The sequence below is a fragment of the Azolla caroliniana genome, unplaced genomic scaffold (assembly GCF_043228905.1).
Source record: "Azolla caroliniana isolate FFs.n. ecotype wild unplaced genomic scaffold, voAzoCaro1.0.p SCAF_6, whole genome shotgun sequence".
Classification (NCBI taxonomy): Eukaryota; Viridiplantae; Streptophyta; class Polypodiopsida; order Salviniales; family Salviniaceae; genus Azolla; species Azolla caroliniana.
The window spans coordinates 6453462-6480662 of record NW_028230441.1 but is presented as its reverse complement, the minus strand read 5'-3'; the positions used below and the strand labels follow the sequence as shown (position 1 = coordinate 6480662).

Here is a 27201-nt window from a genome sequence, read left to right as displayed (position 1 = left end):
TACACTGTAATCATCCTTTTTTGTCACCCATTATCCCTCACTTTTGAAACCTCAGGACTTCCAGCCCCCACAAATCCGAATTTCTTTACAGCAAACCCATAAGTACTCAAGTTGTTACACCTCATAATTCAACATCATTGAGGAAAGGGAAAGGATGTATTAAGGATTGTTTAAATCTCTACACATGCTAACAAATAATGCAATTCAAAATCATAACTATCTTGGTACTCTTAAGCTACATCTTAAGCTTAAATAAATAATGAGTGTAAGTGGTGTTAAATTCCAATGTTCTTGGGATTTTAATGATTATAGAATATTTCTTTCAAACAAATGAGTATGTGGTGTTCAAACTTTAGATCTCTTACCGTGGTTGGAAGCCATGGAATTATTTTTTACAGGTATATTTTAGTATCTCTTCAAAAGATTGGCAACATTAGTATCGTTTTCCCCATTAACAGGTTAAATCAATAAAATATTTAAATTTGGCATTTGTTTGACTAAGCTTATCCTATTATTATGCAGTTACATCTTGTATGTTTATAAGTTCCTTCCATAACTGATGGATTAATAAGAATATGGTTTATCGCTAGGGTTTGGGGTAACTATAATTCGGGGTGGCAAAGTTTGGATGAGGACCACACCCAATTTCAACATCAATGTCTCATGTAAAGCAAGACTCTTCTTCGACCTAGTGGGCCGCCAATGTGTAATCACCATCTTGTTAGAAATTTTGGTGGCATTGCAATAATCAACCTCATTGCCTAAATGTAAAAATGATACATCATCTTCTCAATAATATTTCTTCAACCTTGTATCGATAGGAAATGCAAATCCCAACTTTAGCATGAAGGTCCCACTTAAAGAAAGGCTCTCCTTTGGCCTAATGTGCAAACCTACACTCGCCATCTTTTTGCCAAGTTCAATGGTGAAAATACATGGCAGAAATATGACCTTGATGCATGAATGGAAAGATGAAACATAGCCTTCTCAACGATCCTTTTCCGAAACTGTATTGACGATCCGCAAGTTTAATGCCCAACTTCAACACATTAGTTGTAGCAAGTGAAGAAGAGGCTCAACTGACTTTTAGGGGTAAGTGGGCAAACATGTGATCACGATCTCTCTTGGGATTTCCGAGAGTAAGTTACATGGCGAGGTTGAACCTCGGTGCGTAAAAGATATAAAGCCGACACATCGCCTTCTCAACGATCCTTTTTTTTTTTGGAAGTGTATCGATAGTGTGTAAGTTTATGAATGTGAAGCCATGTTAAGCGCCCAACAATTTTCTGGGTCTAGTGTGAAACCGCTCTTTTAAGTGGCCCTCTGTATATGTCTATATGTCTTTCTCTCTGTCTCTCAAGCTCATAAGACATAACAGAGCTGCGCAAATCAGAAGGAAGGCAGCGTTGCGGTCAAGGTGAGCCTCATGCCTTCTTCTTTGTGATCTTTAGATCTGCGTCTTACATGTTTCTTTATCAAGGTCCTTGGGCTTGAAATTCGAGGGAGCGGGACGGGTTGGGAGGTTTTTAGAGCCATATTCATTTCGGTAGTCAATCAAGGTCTAAATGGGCGAAGATGCTCAAATCTCACATGATTAAATTGGGTTAATTTGTTGAGATTAGCCAAGAATCTTTCTACTTTCGGAATCCAAAGGAAAATCGACTTTATAGAGCAGCAGAGTCTGTTGGTGTTGGTGTATTGTGTGTGTTGATGTTGTATGCATTCATGTGTGGACATTGAAAACCTGTTGGCTATTCTGATTTCCTCATTTAAGGGATTTTACCGAAATAATTGAAGGACGTGGATTCTTTGATCCGAAATTTAAAATCTGGAAAATGTATACTTCCCTTGTAGCAGGCTGTATCATGGTGTTACATTTAGAATTATAGACAGTACTTTGTCTGTCTGTTTTTTTAGAGCAGCAGAGTCTGTTGGTGTTGTTGTTGTATGCATTCATGTGTGGACATTGAAAACCTGTTAGCTATTCTGATTTCCTCATTTAAGGGATTTTACTGAAATAATTAAAGGATGTGGATTCTTTGATCCGCAATTTAAAATCTGGAAAATGTATGCTTTCCTTGTAGCAGGCTGTATCATGGTGTTACATTTAGACTTGTAGACAGTACTTTGTGTGTCTGTTTTTTTTTATGTGCACCCATCTTCGGCATCCTTGATGTTGCATATAGGTATATGGCATATACTTTTGTCTTTTGTAGGCTAAGTCCATGATGAAGCTGATGATGATCTTGCATATTTTTGTGAGTTGTTCTCTCAAAAGATGGACGATTTTCCATCTTACTGCCTTTTTTTCTATTGGTTTTCAGCTTCCTTTTTTTCCTCTTTTGTTGGTTGTTTGGATTTAAACGATGGGTTAACCATTTTATAAACTGAAAATCTCAGACAACAAGATCTATTATAAAAACCATTCTTGGTACTGAAAAGAAAGCTGCATATTTATGTCTTACAGCCAGAAGGAAATTTTACTCCATATTTTGGTTTTTATATTATCATATGGAAGTGTTCTGCCAGGTTCTCATCAGTCACTGTAATTCCACCACAATCATCAACGCCCTATTTGACATAGCTTGGTTAGTTTCTTCCAGAAAATATCCTTCAGAATGGTCAATACTTCATTTCTCATGTATTCCTTTGAGTGGGCTTTCTCATATGCCGAAGATAGTCTGAGTAGTCTCTTTCTTGTTTGTTCTCCTTATGGCCTGGATCTTTTCTGTGCATTTTTTTTTTCTAGTTGAGTCACTTGAATTGCTCCTTTAATCTTATGTTTGAACCCTTACTTTAATCTTAGGTGGAAGGTGTATGTGTGTTATCAAGTTTATAGACATGAAAATCTCATAACAAAGTAAGGTTCATCTTGGTGTTCTGTTGTAGCATGCCTTTGTGTCTGTATCTTAAGATGGTGCATATGGCTGGTCACCTGCAATGTGATAGAAAGTCTTGGCCAGTAATTGCATGACTACAGATGATGGATTTTTGTGAAGGATATGCATTATGAGCTTAAAAGGATCTTCCAATTCTTAATCTTACTCTCTTTATTTACTGTATTCTTTTCTTCTATGCTGCTGTTTTCGTTTTTCCCTTTCATTTCCCTATTCTTTTAGGAGTTTGTTTGCCTCTTTATGTGTACATTTGGAAGCTAAATTTGTAGTCCTCTTAGAAACATCTTGCACTCATTTATTGGTGTTTTTTTTTTAATCTCTTGTTGTGCTGCTTTTGTTGTCTTCACCTGCAGTTTTGCTTTTCATTTTACCTCTTCCTTTTAGAGTTTACTTCCATATTTAAGCCTCAATTTGGAAGTTCAAGCTCTGGTTCTCTTAGGCAGGGATCTTTTTGAGATGTTATTGGCCGAGTTTGTATCTTTTGAATGATAGCTTTGCTCATAAACTGATTAATGGTTCACTTGTGATTTTGAAACTATGGTAGGATTATCTAAGTTTAGATGTTATTGTCTGAGGTTGTACCTTTTGAATGCTAGCTTTTCTCATATACTAATTGCTGATTTGCTTGTGATTTGGAAAGTTCTTTTGGTTTTGCCATGCGCCTGTACCTTATCTTGTCATATTCATGAATCATTTCTTATAAAACATACAATGCCAGTATTTATCTCTCATTTTTTTATTTTCTTACAAGTAATAATTTTGTTCTTTGGCAGATGATTGATGATCAGGATCTTGGTTTCTTTGCAAATTTCTTGGGGATATTCATCTTTATCTTGGTGGTGGCCTATCATTATGTTGTAGCCGACCCCAAGTACGAGTAAATGGCAAGCTCGAGGAGCTTAATGTAGTTCTATGACAATTGACACTCTTCTAGGGGTGCTTATGAACTTCTTAAATGTAGTATTATAAGAGATTAAAGATGCAATGTGCTTAAAGTTTGTTGTAGCTAACAGTTGAAAGAGAGATTATTCTTTATATCTTCTTGTGGTGCCTGACTTATTTCCTTTTATCTCCTTTACTTGTGTGAACTGTAATGGGTGAAGTGTCAGCTGAACTGTTAGCATTCAATTAATGTCGTAATGTTTTCCGGATATTTTATATGGTCTAAGCACTATGAAGTTATGAAAATTTTCTGGATATCTCACATAATCAAGTAACAGGAAATTGTTTCGACCTCCTTTCCTAGGCGGCTATGTTCTCATTATGTTCAGATTAACTTTAATGAGTGTTGGTAATCCGGCGTTAGACATTTATGAAATACGTACGCTTGAACCCTACTTGGTAGTGCAGCAGTGCTGAACTATTGCAAGGAGGGAATACATAAGCAAATGCACCTATAGCCCAGATACATCGAAGTAGCTTTTGCATGCACTCCAAATTCCTATCTAGAGCATGTCTTTCTTCTATCTATGCTTAGTGAAGCACATTCTTCTATCTATAATAAAAGAGCCCCTACTGTTTTGCATTTTTGCAGTTTTGTTCTTAGGGACTAGAAAACTAATGAATCATATGTTAAATGAGAGTAATATGAATCCTACTACCTTGTGTAGCTATCAAAATATCATTCACCATTATTTTGGGGGGCAGAGGGCTACTTTTGTAATTAAAAGGAAAAAAAGAACTTGGAAGCTGCTTTTCTTCTTTTTAGGAGCAGAGGACGAGAAGAGAAGAAGAGATGAGAGTGAGATAGAGAGAGTGTAGTGTGTGTGGTAATAATCATCCCCCATGGAGTTTGTGGTAGCCATCAGCCCCTGCCCGAGATCACCATTAGTGCAGTGCTGTTCAGGAATCGAACTCAGAACTTCCTCCATAGCCAACCTTAACAACAGACATAATAGCTTCAGAGCTTCTGTCAACAATCACAGCCACCTCATCAATCCTACTACCTCCAAAACCCAGCTGAAGAAATCCGGCCATTACCCTCCCACGGGAAGGATTCATGCAAAAATGATATCAGAAACAGAGGTAAGCTCATCAGTTGCTGAGATTCCCGCTGTGCAGAAAGCATGGTTCTATGAGGAGTATGGTGATGATGTGTTGAAGTTTGGGGAGGTTCCCGTGCCACAAATTCTCCCTGATCAGGTCCTCATTAAGGTCCATGCTGCTGCGCTTAACCCAGTCGACTGCAAAAGACGCATCGGCAAATTCAAAGCCACCGACTCACCTCTCCCGGTAGAGTTATTCATACAGAATCATCAGTTTTTCCTTTCCCTGTTTCTCTTTCTGTGCATGTGCCACATATATGTATGATTATTGATGTGGAGTTTCAATTCTCATAGATTCTGAAACAGCTAGGTAAAAACTTTGCAACTTGTGTGCTATATATGAAGTCCTTAGACCCTTTTTTCTTTCATCCTGTACATATGAAGATCCTTTCATCATCTTTCTTTGCCATGTTTGCAGAGAGTCTCATGTGGATTCATAATTTAAGGATTTTACCAATCGTAGGAATAGTGCATCGTTGTGTCCCTGAAGACTATCATACATTTCATTTTGGCTATCGTTATATAACTTAGCATTCTTAGGATATGACAAAAGCAGAATACCTGTGATAGTGCTTGTTTTTTCCTGAACATGAAGTGGCTCGATGTAACCTCTGCAGGTTGTGACTTGACGGCAACTAACAGATGTAGAAATGGGTTGTCTCTCTCTGAACAGACTGTGCCAGGATATGATGTATCAGGTGTGATTGTGAAAGTAGGAAGTGAAGTGACCTCATTCAAGGAAGGAGATGAAGTCTATGCCAACATCAGTGAGGCAGCTCTTAATGGACCTAAACAATGGGGATCTATTGCTCAATATACGGTGACTGAAGAGAAGCTTCTCGGGATAAAGCCAAAGAATCTGAGCTTTGCTGAAGCAGCCAGTTTGCCATTGGTTATTGAGACCGCACTCGAAGGGCTGGAGAGAGCTGGGTTTAAAGAAGGGCAAACTTTACTTGTCTTGGGAGGTGCTGGTGGTGTAGGAAGCCTTGCAATTCAGGTGATGAAAGAGCTTGTAGAGTGAAAAGGATTTTTATTTATTTATTGACAAGTGTTCTTCGGTGCGTTATCTTAGTTTTGTTGTGTTTTTCTTTATATGGCAGCTTGCTAAGCAAGTGTTTGGGGCATCACTAGTGGCAGCAACTACAAGCACACCTAAAGTGGATTTTGTGAAGAGTCTGGGGGCTGATGTGGTTATAGACTATAAGAAAGAAAAGTTTGAGGATTTGCCGGAAAAGTATGATGTTGTCTTTGATGGAGTGGGTATGTCAATTAGCCCTTGTTTATGTGGAGACTTGGAAAATCCATGCTTTAGCATAAGGTAATGACATGAATAATCTTTGTTTGCTGTAGGAGAATGTGAAAAGGCAGTGAAAGTTGTGAAAGAAGGAGGTTCTGTGGTCGCACTTACGGGTCCAGTGACACCACCCGGGTTCCGCTTTGTGGTAACATCCAAAGGTTCAAGCTTGGCAAAACTGAATCCCTACCTAGAGAGCGGGAAAGTGAAGCCTATTCTCGATCCTAAAGGCCAGTTTTCCTTCTCTCAAGTTGTAGAGGCCTTCTCATACATCGGGACCGGCAGAGCCACAGGCAAGGTTGTTATTGCTCCAATAGAGTAGCAGACCAATTGATTAAAAACAATGATGCTATTCATTTGTGTTGCTGGCACGTTTTAATTTCTCCCTTAAGAAAAGAACAACTCACTTCATTTGCATTGCAAAAGGGTTCTCAATGTAACAGGGGGATTCTGGATGCAAATTAATCTATAAAGAAATTAATTACTCCAGGAACAAAACATGGTTTAGAAAGTCATTTCAGTTCATATACTAAAGATTATCATGCAAAAGTATTGCACCATAAGCCCACAATTGCTCTTGAAGTATGAGATTTAGATAAAACTGTGAAGCATTTTGTATGTGTATGAATACGTGCAACTTGTTGGGTCTAGAAACTAGGGTTTTGGTGAACAGCTGTTGGTTTTTTATGAAGTCTAGTGGAACCCTAGTATATAATAGATATAAAGATCCATGGGGCCTAGCATTGTTCACATGCGATGTAGAAAATTTGTTTCGCATCAATCAATGGTCATAGTAAATAGGGCTAAATAACAAATGCATGAAGAAAAGGTGCCCTATGGTTAGCTATACGTGCAAATCTTACATTTATCTATTGCGCACTGCAATGTTTTGACAAATGATATTGTTGTTTGCATATCTATAGTAGGGAAACTCACCAAAATACCCTTTTTCCATGTTGATCGAACTACAAAATGGTCCAAATCAATTGAGATTATCAAAACAATCCTTCTCACTGGTTTGCACATTTTTTCAGCCTCCCCAGAACACCTTGAATCTTACCTTCCAAGTTCCAATCTAATTTGCTTTGAATTTCCCAAATAACTACAATCCCTCACTTTCTCAAAATCCTTAACCATCTAAATTTGTCTCATGGAAACTAATTGTGATCTATGTGATGGGGTTGAAATAACAAGGATTGAACTTGTCTTGTATCAAATTTATGATGACAACTATGTGGTATGAACCACTGAGCACACCACTAGAGAGACTTGTGAAAAATGAGTTTGGGAATTGTAGAGACGAATATTTCAGGAGTTTGGAAAAGTAAAATGGAGAGGGCACTTTGGTCATTTTTGTTGCTCCCACTTGGAGAACACTTTCGATTACTCTTGAGTAATTGGGTCAAGGAATCGTGGTGTGTAAGAGACTAGGGACCCGAGTTGGGGTCGAATCGTACACCCCTTAATGAACACTCCGAGAATGACTACTACTTATTCGTTATCACGTTTTACAGATCAAACTGCAAGAAGTAACGATAGACTTAGAATGAAATAGACACAAACATTGACCCACAAGTATAAGTATTCAATTACTAACAGATAATACAATGATAGTACGAAAGACCGAGCAGAATCAATGTCGCTCACTCACTCAATACAAATCTAGAGCTAGGATATGTCACTCTTAGCTCCTAATTGGTATTTTCTCTCTCTAACGATTCCCCCCCTTTCCTGTGTTCGCAACTTCGTGCTTACATAGCTTCCTTTCCTGCTTCAGCGCGTTCTAACTACTTCCTCTTGATTAATCGGCTTCTACCTTCGGTTGCATGTGATCGACTTCTTTGCATGTTTTCACACTTGTCCTATGCGTCCCTTTCGCATTTGTTCTTCTTGATCCTTTTCACACCTTGCTCCTTTTGTCCCACGGATAACACCTGGCAGGCATGTGGGACAGTGCCTTGCACATCGAACTCGAAAAGTGTCCAAAAATTGAAAATTTGATACACCCAAAAAATCGAAAGAATTAAAATTTTTATACTACCAACTTGGAGAAGTTTGTCTATTTTCTCTTTGACCTTTGCCGCATAATTGGGATTCATTCTATATCGGTGCTACTACACCAATTGTGCATCTTACTTCAGATGAATTTGGTGTTGCTAGTAATGAGGATCTAATCCTTTCATGTCACTATACGACCAAGCAAAAACATCTTGATATTCCGAGAGTAGGCTGACCAAGGACGATCGCTCATCATGGGCTAGTTCCTTCGCTATTTGAAGTGGCATTGGATCCGTGTTGGTGGCGAGGTTTATTTCTTTTACTGTCGACGCCTTTACGCGTTGTGATATAATTAATTCGTGTTCGAGTGCTTCACATGCGTGGCGTAACTCTTCAACTTATTTCGAATCAGGTTCCCGGCCAATATCCCGCTCCCCCTTTATTGGTTCGGAAACATATGGGTTGATGGCTTCCACGATGTCGATATCGAAGAGTGGTACAATCTTCGGGTGATCCACCAAGAAGCTATCGACTTCGTCGTCCATTAAACCGTCTAGCATGTGGACACCTTCAACATATAGAAGAGTGGTGTCCTTCAATGTGGGTATTCGCTCTTTCGTGGCGACACGTACCTTGGTTTTCCCACGTTGGAAAGAGATCATGTTGCGCTACCAGTGTTGCTTGATGTTCGTCGTACGTAACCAGGGATGGCCAAGCAACGTGGGGTGGACGCCAGGAGCATCCAGTCATAACACCACAGCCGAGATTGTGAATTTGTGGCCTCCGAGAACGAAATCGAGGTGTTGAATTAGGCCCATCTGTCAGACGGAACGTGTATCCTCCATTCGTAACCAAAATGGGCACTGTTACGGGCATGACCATATAATATCCCATGGTGAGAATTTACCATAATATTCTATACAAGTGGATAAGTGTGAGGGTTAAACGAGAGTGTAAAGAAGGGGATGATTACTTTTGATCCTCAGGATTGAGACAACCGATTAGGCCAAGTGTGAACTTGCCTGGGGGCCTTGGGTATCGCTATAAATAAGAGGCCTAGCTACCCTCATTTAATCATCTTGTTGACTACGTCGAGACTTTGTTTCGTGGTAGATCAACTCTTGTAGCGAGCGCGCCAGCACCAGGTACGACTCAACACCACATCGGTGGTATGGGACGCCGATCGAGGCTCGAGTCTGTCTCGATCCCTTCGCTCGGGGGTGGTCGGGTGGGTCGACACCCTTCTTTCTCTCTCTCCTTTCTATCTAGATCTATCTTTTATCCTTATTTTATGCTTACATTAGTTCATGTCTCTAACAGTTGGTATCATAGCCTATGTTCTAATGTTTCTTTTGTTGTCTTTTGTCTTGTTGATTGATGGTGATCGATCGATGTGCGGTTGGCCTTGATCTAGACAACGATCTACAAAGGAACTTCGGTAACTCTTGCCTTATTTTTTTTCTATTTTTTCTTCTCCCATCTAATCATGTGTATTGTCTATATGTAATTGTTTTCATTAATTTAATGATGTTGTAGTGGTAATTAATTGGTTGTATAAAACGGTAACATATGTGTATGAGGTCAATACCTCATTTGACATATATTGAATATGTGATTAGTGTCGTATGCACACGAGGTTAATACCTCAATTGCGTATTACGCTCACATACATATGCTACGTATGCATATGAGGTCAATACCTTGATTTCGTTGTAAATGATATGTGTTTTGTGTCGTATGCGTAAGAGGTCAATACCTCAATTGCGTATTACGATGAACCCTTATTTCTGGATGTTTCGTGTGCGTAGAGGCTATATGCCTCGATTACGTATCTCGATTACATCATTTTTGGCTATTTGATGTAACGATTTGTTTAATATATGCATATGTGGTCACATGTATACGTATTGGATCGTATATATGTGATAATATATATATGTGTATATAAGTTATTACATGATTTTAATATCGAATGTTTTCCTTTTCGGGGAAAGGATTTTGGTGGTCGTCCTCACATTTTTGTGAGAATGGCGTTGTCACCATCCCTTTTTTCAACAATTTTTTATTGTTCACATCCCCGTTGGTGACTTCGATTTTATTACGTAAAGAAATGCCTATAGCCACAATGATGTTGAGAACGTAGGGCTTGACCCACTTCATGTGAGGTCGCTCCTATGACACACATATCCAACATCCCTCCCTTGTTACATGGATATGATGCCACCATGAGATCATTCTTACGAGAGGCATTCGTAATGACGTAACCATGTGATGGGCCACGTGGGCCTACTATGAAAAGAGGGCTCATTTGGCTTGACCATTTGGTTGCACTTTGGCATATGCCATCATAATTACGAGACTTGAGGTTAGGTAACGTACCAACAAAGTTTGTGGTAAACGAGGGGAAAATAAGGACTCCTGACATATATGTTTCTTTTAAAAAAACATATATGGGCAAATGCCTTGTATATCTCTTATGTGCATGAAACATTTAAAAAGAGCAACCTAATTGGTTAGCTCAAGTGTTTAATGCATTTGTTCTCGAGGTCTCGAGTTCAAATATGACCAAGATCACACAACATTGTTCATACATATGACTATAACACATGTTTAGACTTGAGGTCTAAGTGCACTTCGGGGTCCTCGTAATAGGACTTAAAGAGCCGAAATCACATATGTGGGCATAGAAACATAGTTTATTATTAACATTTTTTTTCGTGTATAAACTACTCATGACACGGACATACATGGTTGAGCCTCAGGGAGCCGCCATGAAAAAAACGATATAGACATAAGGGAAAGACATTAATTTGTCACCCCCATGGTTTTTAAAACACCTTTGTGTTACCATAGTAACTTGATCTTGAACCTCATCTCATATGTCTAGAGGGGTATTGACGTGAGATCATGATATCAATTAATGTTTGCCCATGATATGTTTACATCACGACAATCTGACCTTATCCTATTTCTTTGCCAGAAATAATCATTTAATGGCTCAAAATAACGACCCGATGTCATCTGCTCAAGCGGAAGGAACTCAATGAAATCCTCCTGGACAAATGTCCATTGAGATGTATTTTTCTCAAATAACCCAATACCTTAGTTTCACCGCTCAACAGATGACCGAACTTCGGCAATCTCAATGTGCTCTCGAGGCATGTGTCATTAGTTTACAACATGAGACTAATAGACATGATGAGTGACAGGGTGAGCCATCGTTTGTCGTTAAGCCATTTACGGGAGAAAAAAAGGAAAGAACCAAAGAAGTAATCTACATGTGGTTGGGTCGATGGGAGTCTCATTTTGAGCTCTATCCCACGCAAGATAGTACGAAGATTGCATATGTCGGCCGAGAACTACTGAGGCAGCTCAAGCTTTAATGAACCTCTCTAGTAGGAAATTTTCTTCGCTAGAAGATTATGTCCACCATGCTAGAACCCAAATCCATAAATCGGGTCTAGAAGGGGACAATTGGTTAATAGCTTGTTTTGTCAATGGCATCCCCAATTTGGACTATCACTGGATAGTGCATGATAAGGATCCAAAATCCTTTGAAGAGGCCGTTGAAATAGTTCTTCGCTATCAACGCACTTTGAAGGACCATGTTAAGAGTCTATTACTAATCAATAGACCAAATCAAGTAAAAAGGAAGAAAATAGATTGGATAGAAGAACCCGTTCCACCCGACCACCCCCGAGCTATGATCTAGACATAGCCAACCTACCACCGACGTCCCATACCGCCGGATATTAGGATGACTAATACCTTGGAAGAGATAAACACGATCGTCGAGACGAAAGCCTAGCCCGCACCACCGGTGTCTACGACAGCAGCCTTCCGACGTGATGATCCCTATGAGGGTAGCTAAGCCTCATATTTATACCTTTTCCTAGGCCCCTTGAATAGATGTGCCTTTCTAAAAGGCTCTCTATTCATTGGTTGTCTAAATCATGATAGTGCATGCACATATCATTCATTCTATCCAATCATTAGTCCCCTTTTTAATAATAGTGAACATACCCTTCACTAATGTAAATATTAGTGACCTACCCTCACCAACGTTATGTGTACATAACATACTCCCCTACTTCAAAAGATTGCACTCTTGCAATATAAAGTGAGGAAATTGTGCCTTAAGCGAATGCTCGCGTTCCCATGTGGCATCATCAATAGGTTTATCCATCCATTTGATCTTGAATAGCCGAATCTCTTTAGAACGTAAACGTTTAGTACGAGAATCAAGAATTCGTTCAGGAACATGAGGTTTGTAAGAAAAATCCTCTAATGTTACAAGATCTTGGATTGTGATGGTGTTATCACCAGAGCCTAAAAATGGTTTTAGACGACTGACGTGAAAAACAGGATGAATACCAACGTTACGAGGTAAGGCAAGGTGATAAGCAGATGACCCAACTCGCTTAAGGATTTCAAATGGGCCACAATATCGTGGGGCTAACTTAGCGCACTTGCCCGTAGATAATGACGTAGAATCAGTCGGGACACGCAAAAAAACTTTTTGACCAATAGTAAATGCACGAGGACGTCTATCCTGATCAGCATAAAATCGAGCACGATCTTGAGCTGTCTTGACATTTTCTTTGGCAATATGCAACATTTGGTTCATGTCTTGCAAAAAATTGCGTGTACTGTCTAATGTATCACGATGAATCGTGACATCAACTGGGGCACGTGGCTGAAAACCATACATCAACATAAAAGGACTATATCCAGTGGATGTATGTTTAGAGCTATTATAGGCAAATTCTAAGATAGGAAGGTATTGCCCCCACTTAGAAGGGGTTTTTGCTACATAAGCTCGAAGCATGTCCTCAATAATTTGATTAACTCGTTCAGTTTGTCCATCAGACTGAGGATGATCTGCGGAACTCATGCTCAACGTAGTTTCTAGTTTCTTAAAGACCTGAGTCCAAAAGTCACTAGTAAACTTGGAATCTCGATCACTAACAATATCCATCGGTAATCCATAAAAACGAAATAACTCATCAACAAATTGATAAGCCAACTGTTGAGCGGTTACCGTGGTTTTTGTAGGAATAAATCTAGCTAATTTTGTTAGCCTGTCAACGACAACCCATATGGCATCATGACCCCTCTGTGTACGAGGTAAACTAACAATAAAATCCATCGAGATACTTTCCCATTTATTGTTGGGAATATCTAAGGGATGTAAAAGACCAGCAACTTTAAGTCGTTCCGACTTATTAATCTGACATTGTAAGCATTGAGTTACGTATTTATGCACGTCAGAGCGCATCTTAGGCCAGAAAAAAGTACACGAGATGAGAACGAGTGTGCGTTGTATTCCAGGATGACCAGCAGATGGTGCATCATGACATTCATGAAAAAATTTCTGTTTAACATTTGGTAAATCTGGAACACAGACCTTTCCACTACGGTAGAGCAAACCGTTTGTAATGTGAAAGGTCGCCTTCGAGGGTAGGGTGCTAGTATCGGCATCTAAACCAGATTCGGCTTTCGTCCAGTATTTTGAGAAATAACTGTCATCAAGGTATTTCCCTCGAAGGTGATCTAAAAGATCAGATTTTATTTCCGTGAAGCTAAGCATGTTAACTTCTTTAATGCGACTAAGAGCATCAGCAACGGTGTTCATAGAACCCTTGCGATATCGTATGGAAAAATCAAAATCTTGCATAAGGTCAGCCCAACGGCCTTTACGACCAACAAGATCGGGCTGGTCACAAAAATACTTTAATGATTGATGGTCTGTTGTAACCACAAATTTATTTCCATAGAGATAGTGCCTCCATGTTTTAAGTGCGTGTATCACCGCAAACAACTCTTTCTCTTGAACCGAATACCGAGATTGAGCAGCATCAAGCTTCTTACTTTCAAAAGCGATAGGGTGACCACCTTGATAAAGAACGGCACCAATAGCATAATCACTAGCATCGGTTTCAATTGAGAAAGGCTTAGAAGGGTCTGGTAATAGAAGAGTGGGAGCCTGACACACATGCTCCTTGAGTGTCTCAAATGATTTGTCAAGTTGTTCATTCCATGAAATTGGTTTGACAGACTTACGTGGATGACCTTTTAAAAGGTCAGTTAATGGCGTAGTCAATTTGGAATAGTTACGAATTGATTTTCGTAAAAATCCAACAAACCCTAAGAATGATCTAAGTTCACGAATATTACGAGGAATGGGCCAAAGTTTAACCTTTTCAATACGAGAAGGTTCAATTTCAACGCCATTTTCTGTAATTAAATGACCTAGGTACACAATAGATTTTTGGAAGAAGTCACATTTTGAATGTTTTGCATAGAAAGAGTTGTCACGCAACTTTCGCAAAACAAATCGAACATGTTGAACATGATCTTGCAAGGTACGGCTATATATCAAAATATCATCCAAGAAGACGACAACAAAATCACTGAGTTGATCTCGGAAAACATCATTCATCGCTTGTTGGAATGTGGCTGGAGCATTAGTCAACCCAAACGGCATGACTAAAACTCATAATGGCCATAGCGCGTACGAAAAGCGGTTTTAGGAATATCATCCTCGGCGATGCGAATCTGATGATAACCAGTTCGTAAGTCAATTTTCGTAAAATATCGAGCCCCGTGCAAACGATCAATCAAATCATCGGCACGAGGTAATGGATATGCATTCTTAATTGTCATTTTATTCAAACGGCGATAATTGATACACATTCGCCACGAACCTTCCTTCTTCTTGACTAATAGAACTGCCGCACCCCAAGGTGATTTATTATACCTAATGTGGCCCATACTCAAGTATTCCTTAAGTTGTTTAGCGATCTCATCCTCTTCTAATCGACTAAGTCGGTAAGGTGGAATGCTCACAGGAGCAGCCCCAGGGATGAGTTCAATTTGATGGTCCACATTACGTTTAGGTGGTAAAGTAAGCGGTAATTCAGTAGGAAACACATCTTGAAAATCCTCTAAAATAGAGTCGAGTAATCGTTGCTCAAAATGTGGTAATTGTGTGGCTTCAATATTAAAATAATAAAATTGAACCGCAGGATCAATTACACACGAATAAATTAATGAACTAGAATACTCACTTAAAGATTTAGAAGACACAAGTGAATGAGAAGGAAGTTTGGAACATTGAATAAAATGTTTACAATTATTAAGTTCAAATGTGATTGAGTGATTAACCCAATCAATGGACAAAGAAGGGTTTTTATTAAAAAACCAAGGATATCCTAAAATGAGATCTGCGGATTGTAATTTCATAACATGAAAGTCAAGCTTCTCCAAATAAGTATCTATTTGAATTGGCAGTTGACAAACAATGCCACTGATGTATTGAACGTTTCCATTTGCCATGTGAACTTGATAGATATGATCACTTGCGTTTATGTGGAGCTCCATTTGCTGCACAAAGTGATCATTAAGAAAATTGTGAGAACTACCGGAATCAAACAAGAAATGTGTTTGTGTTCCATTGATATATCTGACTACTCGGAGTAAATCATTAGGTCCAAGTAAATGTGAAGGAAAAGTGCATTCACATAAACTTAAGTGATTGGTATGAACTTCAACAATATCAAAAGACTCACCTGTGTGACTCGTAGATTTGTCTTGAGGAGGGGTGTTCATTGACTTCCTCTCAAGACGACGACAGGTATCCTTTGTGTGGCCCCGCTTCTTGCAATATGCACAGAAGAGGTTCGGTTTCTTTGAGTCGCGGTCAAGAGTGTCACTGGATTGCTTACGTTTCCCAATGAACTTGACATTCGGAGTTTTGGCGAACTCAGGTTTATTGTGGTCTTTCTTGGAAGTCCTATGGTATCGCAGCACAATGTTGACGGCTTCCTCGAAAGTTGTGGGGTCCTTGTCATGGACAATCCAATGATAATCCCCATTGGGAATACCATTCAAAAAACAAGCGACAAACCATTTCTCACCCGTAAGTCCCGATTTTTGGATCTGGGTCCGAGCGTGATGCACATAATCCTCGAGAGAGGTAAATGGCTTACTAGACAATGTGAGCAAGTGTTGCGCTTGTTCGGTTTGAGAAGGTGGCTGCAAGAATTGTTTCTTAAAAACATCAACGAAACCTTCCCAAGTTGTGGGTAAGTTTTTTGCGGTCCTTAGGCCACGCCACCAAGCAGCAGCTCGGCCACCTAACTCACGACCGACATAACCAATTTTTACTGCATCGGGCTTGGGATGAAGCTCAAAGTGAGACTCCCAACGACCAAGCCAAGTGCTAATGGCCTCCTCGGTTCTTTCTTTCTTATCTCCCTTGAAAGGCGTGACTACGAAGGAAGGTTCACCTTCTTTCTTGGACTCAATAGTTAATTCTTGGAATTTCTTTTCCAATGCCATATTGGCCTGTCTCATTTCGGCCAATTGATTCAAGGTAGTAGTGAGCAATTGCTCAATAGTGATCTCAGCTTGTGTGCGAGATGCGGATTGGGGTTGAGAGGTCTCATTTGGAGAGATCGTTCCAACTGCGTTCAAAACTTGTTCCATGATGCACGCTGTGGGTATGCAATAAAATAAGGAGGTTCAGAAAATACACAAGCAAAATGAATGCTTGAAATTTTGATTGAAAGAACTTTATCCAAGAAAGTATCTCATGTCTTTACCCCTCTAGACATATGAGATGTGATTCGAGATCCGATAACTATGGTAACACTATGGTGTTTTAAAAACCATGGGGGAAAACATAGCTAAGATGTATTTCTCGGATCTCTATCTTGAGTAATCATGGCGGCTCCCCGAGGCTCAACCATGGTTCTTACATCAATGAAATTTCCTAGATAGCCTTATATTAATGCCAACCCATCATGTATTATATGGTCGAGAAAGTGTATTACGTGAAAAAACAAGTGCACTCACAAGTAATATTCTAGTCTTGCGAGCAATAAGCAAACGTGATGATAAAATGATAAAATAAGGCACTACTCATAAGAGTTAAGTAGTGACGAAAACAAGGGTAAAAAAAAGAACCCATGTGTTACCTACGAAAAAAACAATGTCACAAATAAATGGGAAGTGCAAGGTATGCACATATACATCCCAATATGATTGTTATAACTTGCACAATTGTGACATAAGCCACAAATTGATACAAGTGATGACGGTGTTGTGCGCAAAGATGTAATACTCAAATCCATGAGTAAAACATCAATAAGGGAACTCATATGGTTTTACTCGTTTTCTAAGGCTTGATGATAAGAGTTAAACCTAGATGACCCGTTGAAAAAAAATTTGTTCAACAAGCCACTCCATACGAAAAAATAGTCTACACGTAAAGGTTACATTAAAAATAAACGATGTAAATACTTTATACATGAAAAGGAAGTGGAAAAAGGAGAGTTAATTGTGGGCGGGTAAATAATAATTACTAGAAAATCATATAAGTGAAACAATACTTATGAAATTAAAATTTAATTAGAATAATCAACAATTAGGTGTATGGAATCAAACATGCCCTAAGATACGAAACCCTAGGGTAGTTGACATGCACCTCCTCAAGACCACCACATATCCCTAGAATCGGCCAAGTAATGGCTCAATAGAGGGGAAGAGTGGTATACTCAACATCATATGCAAAACGGCCATGAGATAAGCGTGTGCGATTAGAGCAAACACGCTCGACCCAATGCACAAGAATAATTATTATCGTAAGAGTTCAAGAGAGGAGAGAGTGGGATATATATCGCAATATGCAAAAGGCCATGAGTTGAGCGTGTGCGATTAGTGCAAACACGCTCGGCCCGATGCATAATAATAAGTAAAATCGTAGCGTAGTAGGAGGTAGAAAGAAAGAGAATAAAACGTAATACCAATTTGATTCGACCATAAAGAACGCATAATAGAAAAAGAGAAGAGATCAAAAAAGAAGAATACCGGGTTTAGAGTGTTGTTTTGATCCTGAGAAGAGCATGACGAGCCTTGTTAGATCCCCCTCGCTCACACGCAAAAACATCAAAACAACAAAAAAATTGTTAGTAAAAGCTCTGATACCACTGTTAAGAGTCTATTACTAATCAATAGACCAAATCAAGTAAAAAGGAAGAAAATAGATTGGATAGAAGAACCCGTTCCACCCGACCACCCCCGAGCTATGATCTAGACATAGCCAACCTACCACCGACGTCCCATACCGCCGGATATTAGGATGACTAATACCTTGGAAGAGATAAACACGATCGTCGAGACGAAAGCCTAGCCCGCACCACCGGTGTCTACGACAGCAGCCTTCCGACGTGATGATCCCTATGAGGGTAGCTAAGCCTCATATTTATACCTTTTCCTAGGCCCCTTGAATAGATGTGCCTTTCTAAAAGGCTCTCTATTCATTGGTTGTCTAAATCATGATAGTGCATGCACATATCATTCATTCTATCCAATCATTAGTCCCCTTTTTAATAATAGTGAACATACCCTTCACTAATGTAAATATTAGTGACCTACCCTCACCAACGTTATGTGTACATAACAGACCACAACAAACCCAACGAAGCGCCCAGGATTAAGCAGTCGCAATTCGTTGGGAAATGCAAGATCCGGTGGCGGTCGGTGATGATTGTCACGGACAGGTGGACGAGGCTCAATACTAAGAGAGTGTGAGAGAGATCATAGACAAGATAATAAGAAAGAGAGAGAGAGAAAGTAGGCAAGAGAACAAGTCTATTGAATTATGATTCCGTAACTGGTGTTGTTTACCTTGACTAAGGCCAAGGTGAACCCTTGTATTTATGCATGTTTATGGGCTCTAAATGTAGCCCCATGCAAAGACTCATTTTCATGCACAAGCTTCTAGAATGTTCTATCTTCTGGAGCTTTCTAGATAATCTACAATAATCTAATAAGGTAACATAATTATGTATTGGATATATTGGTTAAAACATATCGATTAAATACAATAGGTCAAGAGTTCGAATCATAACATGATTGTTGTCATGTCCATGACATTATCCCCCTGCTAAGGTCGCCTCCGAAGATGCCTCGGTTTTTGTGGATATTGGTGATGAAATGCATGAACAACATCCGGTGCATTCTCCAAGTGTTGGGTTGGTTCCCAAGTTGCCTCTGAAATGGGATACCCTTTCCATAGGACTATGTATTGAAGTTGTCGTCAATGCCAATGAGAGTCCAGAATCTTGTCCACCTCATACTCCTCACCTGTGGAAAGCTCAATTGGAGCTGGAGCTGGAGAGTGTCTTCCAGGAATAGTGGATGGATGATAAGGTTCGAGAAGAGAGGCATGGAAGACATTATGAATCCGGAAATGTGCAGGAAGTTCCAGCTGGAAAGTGACGGGATTGACACACTCAATGATGCGGAAAGGCCCCAACTTCTTGTAATCCAACTTTTCGCAAGGTCGAGTAGTATAGACATGGCGACGTAAGAGTCAAACTTGATCACCAACTGCAAAGGCGGGTGTAGCGGAACGATGTCGATCAGCTTCCACTTTATACCGGTGCCTTGCAAGGATGAGTTCGACGGAGAGGTCTTGATGAATGTCGGCTAAAATACGAGCATGTCCTTCCGCTGATGGGTTGACAAATTTGCCAGGGATGGAAATACTGAAGCGAGGATGGAAACCATAGTTGGTGAAAAAGGGGTGATGCCAGTTGAACGATGTAGCGTATTATTTGTTGGACACCGCGCTCGGCCACAACCGAGAAATAGGATCAAATCACAGAAAACAGGAAACACGAAATGCTCCAAAACAATAGAGAGAAGAGTACACAGTATGTTTTACGTGGAAAACCCTAAATGGGAAAAACCACGTGAGTCCTCAAACTCCAACTCACACTATACACAGAGATGTACAATGGTGAAGCTACAAGGCAACAACCTTGAGCTCACTGTCTTCGCCACAGGCGGCGGCAATACACAGAGGCGTCGACCTCTTCCTTTCTCTCTCTCTCTCTCGGCTGCTCTCACTCCGCTCTCTCGGCTAGAACATAAAATGAGCAACAACATAAACTGTTTGCCCTAAGTCATATTTATACACATATGACTTTCGGGCTATTTACAAATATAGCCTCAAGGGCCCTTGGCAAACATATTCACAAATATGTCCCCGCATCCGGATCTCTCTCCGGGTACATTCATCATCCGGCTCCGTAACCGGGGTCTTCGTCATCCGGCTCCGTAACCGGGGTACTCTTCATCCGGCTTCATGCCGGGTACTCTTCATCCTCCGGTTCCGTAACCGCAACCGGGCTTGCCGTCATTCATCTCCGGACATCCCATCCGGAGGGACCGTAAATCCCAACAAACTCCCCCTTCACTTCGGCATGGGATGTCTCTCCAATCCGATCCTCTTCCGGCATGCTTCCAGCTTGTCGGGTGTAAGCACCTTGGTCAGCATATCCGACCCGTTCTCGTCCGTGTGGATCTTCGTCAACACGAACTCCTCGTCTTCTATCCTCTCCCGGATCCAGTGATATCTTCGCTGGATGTGCTTCGTCCGGGAGTGATAGGCCGCGTTCTTCGCAAGGTGGATGGCACTCTGACTGTCGCAGTAGAGTCGGTACTCCTCCTGCCGGATACCGAGCTCTCTAATGAAGTCCTTCATCCATATTATTTCCTTGCCGGCTTCAACAGCCGCCATGTACTCCGCCTCCGTGGTTGACAACGCAACCGTCTTCTGCAGCCTCGACTGCCACGAAACAGCTCCCCCTGCATACGTCATCACATACCCTGATGTGGACCGGCTGGTATCTGCATCAGCTGACATATCCGAATCGGTGAAGCCGTCGAGTTCGGGTTTACCGGAGCCGAATCGGAGGCACACGTTTGCCGTGCCCTTCAGGTATCGGAGTATCCACTTGGCCGCGTTCCAATGCTCTTTACCGGGATTGCTCATGTACCGGCTCACCACTCCGACTGCGTATCCAATGTCCGGTCTTGTACACACCATTGCGTACATCAAGCTTCCGACGGCAGAGGCATATGGTACTTTCATCATATCCTCCTTTTCAGCTTTTGTCTTGGGGCTTTGCTTGCTGGACAGCTTGCAGTTTGCCGGGAGGGTCGATCCGACCGGTCTTGCTTCTGACATGTTGAACCGTTGAAGCACCTTTGTCACATACTTCTCCTGTGACAGCCACAACTGCTTCTTCTTCCGGTCCCGGATGATGTGCATCCCCAGTATTTGCCTTGCCGGACCCAGGTCCTTCATGGAGAAGGTTCGGTGAAGAGCTTTCTTCAGCATCCGTATCTTGACCTGGTCTCGTCCGACGATCAACATGTCGTCCACGTACAGGAGGAGTATTAGAAAGTCTCCTCCTTCAAACTTCTTCACAAACACGCAGTGATCGGACTGCGTTTTGTGGTACCCTTCGTCTGTCATGAAGGAGTCGAACTTCCGGTACCATTGCCGGGGAGCCTGCTTCAGACCGTAAAGGCTCTTCTTCAACCGGCATACCAGGTGCTCCTTCCCTTTCTTCTCGAATCCTTCCGGTTGCTGCATGTAGATCTCTTCTTCGAGGTCACCGTGAAGGAATGCCGTCTTCACATCCATCTGTTCTATCTCGAGGTCCATGCTTGCCGCTATGCTCAGCACCGTCCGGATGGAGGTCATCTTCACTACCGGGGCAAATATCTCGTCGAAGTCGACGCCCTTCTTCTGCTGGAACCCCTTCACCACGATCCTGGCTTTGTATCTCGGGGGGTTTCCGGCATCTCCCGGTTTCAGCTTGAACACCCACTTGTTACGGAGTGCCCGTTTTCCTTTCGGCAACTCCACAAGTTCATATGTGTGGTTCTCATGCAGGGAATCCATCTCCTCCTGCATGGCACTTAACCACCTGCGGCTATGGGTGTCATGCTTTGCCTCTTCAAAGCTCTCCGGCTCCCCCTCGTCGGTTAGCAGCACGTGCTCTGGTTCCGAAAATCTCCGGGGGGCCCTTCTCTCTCTTAGAGGATATCTCCGTTCCGGAGCTTCGGTAACCGGTTCTTCCGATTCTTCTTCATCCGAATCCATTTCGGGATCGGGGCCGGTTCCGGTATCATTTTCATCTTCTTCGGCCGGTTCTGCTTCTTCACCATCTTCGGCCGGATCCTCGAGTGCTAACCGGTCTCTTGCCGGTCGGGACTGCTCCTTGTAGAGTTGATCCTCACCGGTCGACTTGGAGCTCTTCATCTTCTTCTCCGACTCCCAGTCGGCGAGTGTCTTGTCCTCCATGAAGATGATATCTCGACTCCTGAATATCTTCTTGTCGACCGGGTCCCATACTCGGTAGCCGAACTCGTCGTTGCCGTAACCGAGGAATATGCATGGCCGGGTCTTTGGATCTAGCTTTCCTCTCCGGTCCTTTGCCACATGCACATATGCGAGACACCCGAACACCTTCAGATGCCGGTAGGATACTTCCCTACCGGTCCACACTCTCTGTGGCGTGTCTCCATCCAAAGGTACTGAGGGTGATCTGTTTATCACGTATGTCGCCGTCGACATTGCCTCAGCCCAAAACCCCTTGGGTAATTTCGCATGCGCCAGCATACTCCGGACCCTCTCCATTATGGTCCGGTTCATCCTCTCGGCCAGCCCGTTCAGTTCCGGCGTCTTCGGCACAGTAAACTCGAGCCGGATTCCCTTCGAGCGACAGTACTCCTCGAACTGCCCCCGGTATTCCCCTCCGTTATCCGCTCGTACCGCTTTCAGCTTCTTGCCGGATTCCCTTTCCACTCTCGCGTGGAGTTCTTTGAAGACGGACAATACTTGGTCCTTTGTCTTCAACGGTGCCGACCACAGCTTCCGGCTGTGATCATCTATGAATGTTACGAAGTACTGGGCTCCGCCATGTGACTTCGTTTCTACTTGACACACGTCAGTATGCACCAGCTCCAATGGTGCAATACGTCTCGTCGGTGGCCTTGAGTGGAAGGAGGCCCGGTTTTGCTTACCGGCCAGGCAGTCGGTGCACTTCTCCAGGTGCACATGCTTCACTGGAATGAGGTTGTCTTCTGCAAGCCTCTTCATCCCCTTCTCGCTCATGTGGCACAGTCTCTTGTGCCACAGCTCACCGGCAGTGTCGGCTGCCACATTCAACTCCTCCGGACATAGCCGGGAATTCATCAGGTACAGTGTGTTGACCTTCCGGGCCCGAGCCACTATCAAGCTCCCCTTGCTGAACTTCATTACGCCGTTCCGGATGCTACCTGTGTAGCCTTCATCGTCTAGCCTCCCGGCCGAAATCAGGTTCAATCGAACCTCCGGAACGTGTCGGACATCCTTCAGCAGCATTTTACATCCGGTTGATGTCATCAGCCACACGTCTCCTATGCCGGCAATCCGGCACGTGCCTTCATTTCCCATCCGGACACAGCCGTGCTCACCGGCTATGTAGGATGAGAAGTATTTCTTCTCCGGGGTCAGGTGGAACGACGCTCCGGAATCGACCACCCAGGTCATCTCTTCACCGGCAAGGTTCAGCTCCCTCTCTTCGGTAATGAGCATTATCTCTTCTTCACTTGCCGCGAGTGCCGTCGTTCCTTTCCGGTCCTGCCCTCGTCGATCCGGACCTCTCCGGTCCGTGGCTCCCCGGTATGCACCGTTTCGCTCCGGTGACTTCTTCGAATCGGTGTCGTCGGCTCCGTTGTCCTTTCGGTAATGCCGACAATTCTTCCGGAAGTGCCCCGGCTTCCCACAGTGGAAGCATGTGGGTCTTCCTCTTGACTGCGACCGGGTCCCCGACTTCTCCCGTCTTTGCGGACTCCGGTTCCATTGTCTTCCCCGTTCCGATTCGGTAAGCAGCGCCTTCGGGTCGGAGGCCGGTTCTTTATCTCTCCGACGCGCTTCTTCGTTCAAAATACTTGTCTTTACCGTTTGTAGAGACAAGTTATCTTCGGTGCAAGAGGTGCTGAGAGTCACCACCAAGTTCTCCCAGCTGTCCGGCAATGTACACATCAGGATGATGGCTTGCATTGCATCCTCCAACGGGAACTTGATCGCCGCAAGCTGGTTCACGAATCCCATGAACGTGCTTACGTGTTCCACCATACTCTCGCCGTCCCGGTACTTGAGGTTCACTATCTTTCTCATCAGGGAGGTCCGGTTCAACGCATTCTTCCTTTCGTAGAGGCCCGACAGCTTCCTCCACATCTCATATGCGTTGGTGTCGTTCGCCACGTGTTGTAGAACGCTCACGTCGACGTATTGCCTAATGGTTGCAACGGCTTTCCGGTTCAGAAGCCTCCACTCCGTCTCAAGTACCCCCTTGGGTATTTCCGACCTGTCGATCGGTTCATACAGGTCCCGAACAATGAGCAGGTCCTCCATCTTTATCTTCCAGTCGGCGTAGTTCTGCGCGTTCAGCACCATCATGCCCGGAGGCCCGCTACCGCCGCCTTCCATTTTCTGTGTTACCGTCGCTCTGATACCACTTTGTTGGACACCGCGCTCGGCCACAACCGAGAAATAGGATCAAATCACAGAAAACAGGAAACACGAAATGCTCCAAAACAATAGAGAGAAGAGTACACAGTATGTTTTACGTGGAAAACCCTAAATGGGAAAAACCACGTGAGTCCTCAAACTCCAACTCACACTATACACAGAGATGTACAATGGTGAAGCTACAAGGCAACAACCTTGAGCTCACTGTCTTCGCCACAGGCGGCGGCAATACACAGAGGCGTCGACCTCTTCCTTTCTCTCTCTCTCTCTCTCGGCTGCTCTCACTCCGCTCTCTCGGCTAGAACATAAAATGAGCAACAACATAAACTGTTTGCCCTAAGTCATATTTATACACATATGACTTTCGGGCTATTTACAAATATAGCCTCAAGGGCCCTTGGCAAACATATTCACAAATATGTCCCCGCATCCGGATCTCTCTCCGGGTACATTCATCATCCGGCTCCGTAACCGGGGTCTTCGTCATCCGGCTCCGTAACCGGGGTACTCTTCATCCGGCTTCATGCCGGGTACTCTTCATCCTCCGGTTCCGTAACCGCAACCGGGCTTGCCGTCATTCATCTCCGGACATCCCATCCGGAGGGACCGTAAATCCCAACATTATTATATGTGAACTCTGCTGCCAACGGTAGGAGATCAACCCTATCATATTGTTGGTAGCTAAGCGAGCATCAAAGGTATTGCTCAAGAATTTGGTTCACCCGCTCCGTTTGGCCATTGGTTTGAGGATGATAGGACGAAGACAAATTCACTGTTGTGCCCAATGTTTGAAGGAGCTGCTGCCAAAAATGAGAGACAAATTGGGGTTCGCAATCTGAGGTGACATCATCTGGGACCCCATGAAGCCGCACCACATTCTTTAAAAATAGATCGGTTGTTGCTTCTACTGAAATAGTCTTTGCACAAGGGGCAAAATGAGCCATCTTTGTAAACCGATCTACCATGATGAGCATTGTGTCATATCCATGGACAAGAGGCAAGTTAGTGATGAAATCCATGGAAATTGATGCCCAAGGCCGGTTGGGAATGGGAAGTGGTTGGAGCAACCCATATGGCCTATGGTGGACGACTTTGGATCTAGCACAAGTATCGCATGTCCTAATGAATTCCTTGATGAACTTCCATGGTTGAGGCCACCAATATCCTCGTGAGATTAATTCGAGTGTCTTTGTAATGCCAAAACGACCAGGCAAGGGGTCATCATGACACTTTTGGAGAACTTGAGTTCGACATCGGCCCTCTGGAACATATAAGAGTTGGTCTCGGTAAAGCAATCCCCCCTTGAATCTAAAGCAGTCAAGGTCTTCCTTGGTCTTGGATTTAGACAGATCAATAAGACCTTCTTGAATTGCGTTGACAAATTTGTCAATGGGAAGTGCTTTGGATATCTCCTCACGCAAAGAGTCGTCATGGAGCATGCATGTGGCGAAGAGCTGGAATTGATCTGGTTTAAGCAAACAGTGAGATTGTTGAGCATAGGCATCATCCCTTGGGCTCAACTCAAAATCCGACCATCGTGAAAGAGCATCAGCCTTCATATTTTGTGCCCCTGGCCGAAAGACAATTTCAAAATCATAGTCGGCTAAGAAAGTTGACCAACGGGCTTGCCGCCGATTCAAAGTACGGGTTGTTGAGAAATACAATAAATTTTTATGATCTGTTAATACTTGAACCCGATGTTGCGCCCCAGCCAACTAAGGTCTCCACTCCGTGAAAGCTACCACTATAGTCACGAGCTCCTTGTCGTAGATGGGATAGTTTATTTCTGGAGCTGTGAATTTTCGGGAGTAGTACGCCACCGGATGTAGGATGCCTTCATCATCGGGTTGGGATAAGATGGCACCAATGGCAAAGTCAGAGGTATCTGTTTCAACTTGAAAAGGCTTAGTAGGGTCGACATAAAGGAGGCCTGGAGCCCGGGTAAAAACTTCCTTGAGTAGGTCGAAGGGATGTTGAGTAGATGGAGTCCATTGAAACGACATCCCTTTACGAGTAAGCTCAATCAAGGGTTGGACTATGATGGAGAACCCCTTGATAAATCGCCGATAGAAATGTGCGAAACCAAGGAACGACTAGACATCCTTTACTCATTTTGGAGTGGCCCATTCTTGAAATTTCTTGATTTTCCTTGGATCCATGGTGATGCCCTAGGGGGAGATAACATAACCAAGAAATCCTATGGAATTGCAATCAAACTCACATTTCTCTCTCTTGGCATAGAGGCCATGAGTTTCAAGAGAATCAATCGAACGTGGTGAGTATGCCCTTCAATGCTCGACAAGAAGACAAGAATGTCATCAAGGTAGATAACGACAAAGTGATTGAGATATTCTCGAAATATGTCGTTCATCATATGTTGAAAAACAACTGGAGCATTGGTGAGTCCAAAAGGCATTACCTTGTACTCAAAGTGTCTGTATCGCATACGAAATGTCGTCTTCCATTCATCACCAAGTTTAATCCGAACCAAGTTTTATGCTCCCCGCAAGTCAATCTTGGAGAAGACCTGTGCACAATGAAGGCGATCAAGGAGCTCTAGGATGAGAGCTAAAGGGTATCGATTAC

At 42.7% G+C, this 27201-nt stretch overlaps 2 protein-coding genes across 2 annotated transcripts; both read left to right on the top strand.

Annotated features, from left to right (window-relative positions):
* Nucleotides 1-3670: 3670 nt before the first annotated feature.
* Nucleotides 3671-3932, top strand: LOC147862861 (dolichyl-diphosphooligosaccharide--protein glycosyltransferase subunit 4A). Its single transcript, XM_087321871.1, has one exon. It carries the CDS (start codon nucleotides 3671-3673, stop codon nucleotides 3776-3778), a length of 108 nt encoding a protein of 35 aa, XP_087177997.1. The 3' UTR covers nucleotides 3779-3932.
* A 686-nt stretch (nucleotides 3933-4618) lies between these two features.
* Nucleotides 4619-6720, top strand: LOC147862860 (2-methylene-furan-3-one reductase-like). Its single transcript, XM_087320719.1, has 4 exons — nucleotides 4619-5129; nucleotides 5616-5939; nucleotides 6043-6202; nucleotides 6293-6720. The coding sequence occupies exons 1-4, from the start codon at nucleotides 4683-4685 to the stop codon at nucleotides 6556-6558; spliced, it is 1197 nt and encodes a 398-aa protein (XP_087176845.1). The 5' UTR covers nucleotides 4619-4682; the 3' UTR covers nucleotides 6559-6720.
* Nucleotides 6721-27201: the final 20481 nt, after the last annotated feature.

Bases quoted from the DNA above. Each gene is read 5' to 3' on its own strand.
- LOC147862861 (XM_087321871.1), top strand. From the start codon at position 3,671: ATGATTGATGATCAGGATCTTGGTTTCTTTGCAAATTTCTTGGGGATA.
- LOC147862860 (XM_087320719.1), top strand. From the start codon at position 4,683: ATGGAGTTTGTGGTAGCCATCAGCCCCTGCCCGAGATCACCATTAGTG. The intron at 5,130-5,615 runs GTAGAGTTATTC...CTCTCTGAACAG, and splicing joins CCACCGACTCACCTCTCCCG to ACTGTGCCAGGATATGATGT. The intron at 6,203-6,292 runs GTATGTCAATTA...TGTTTGCTGTAG, and splicing joins TGTTGTCTTTGATGGAGTGG to GAGAATGTGAAAAGGCAGTG.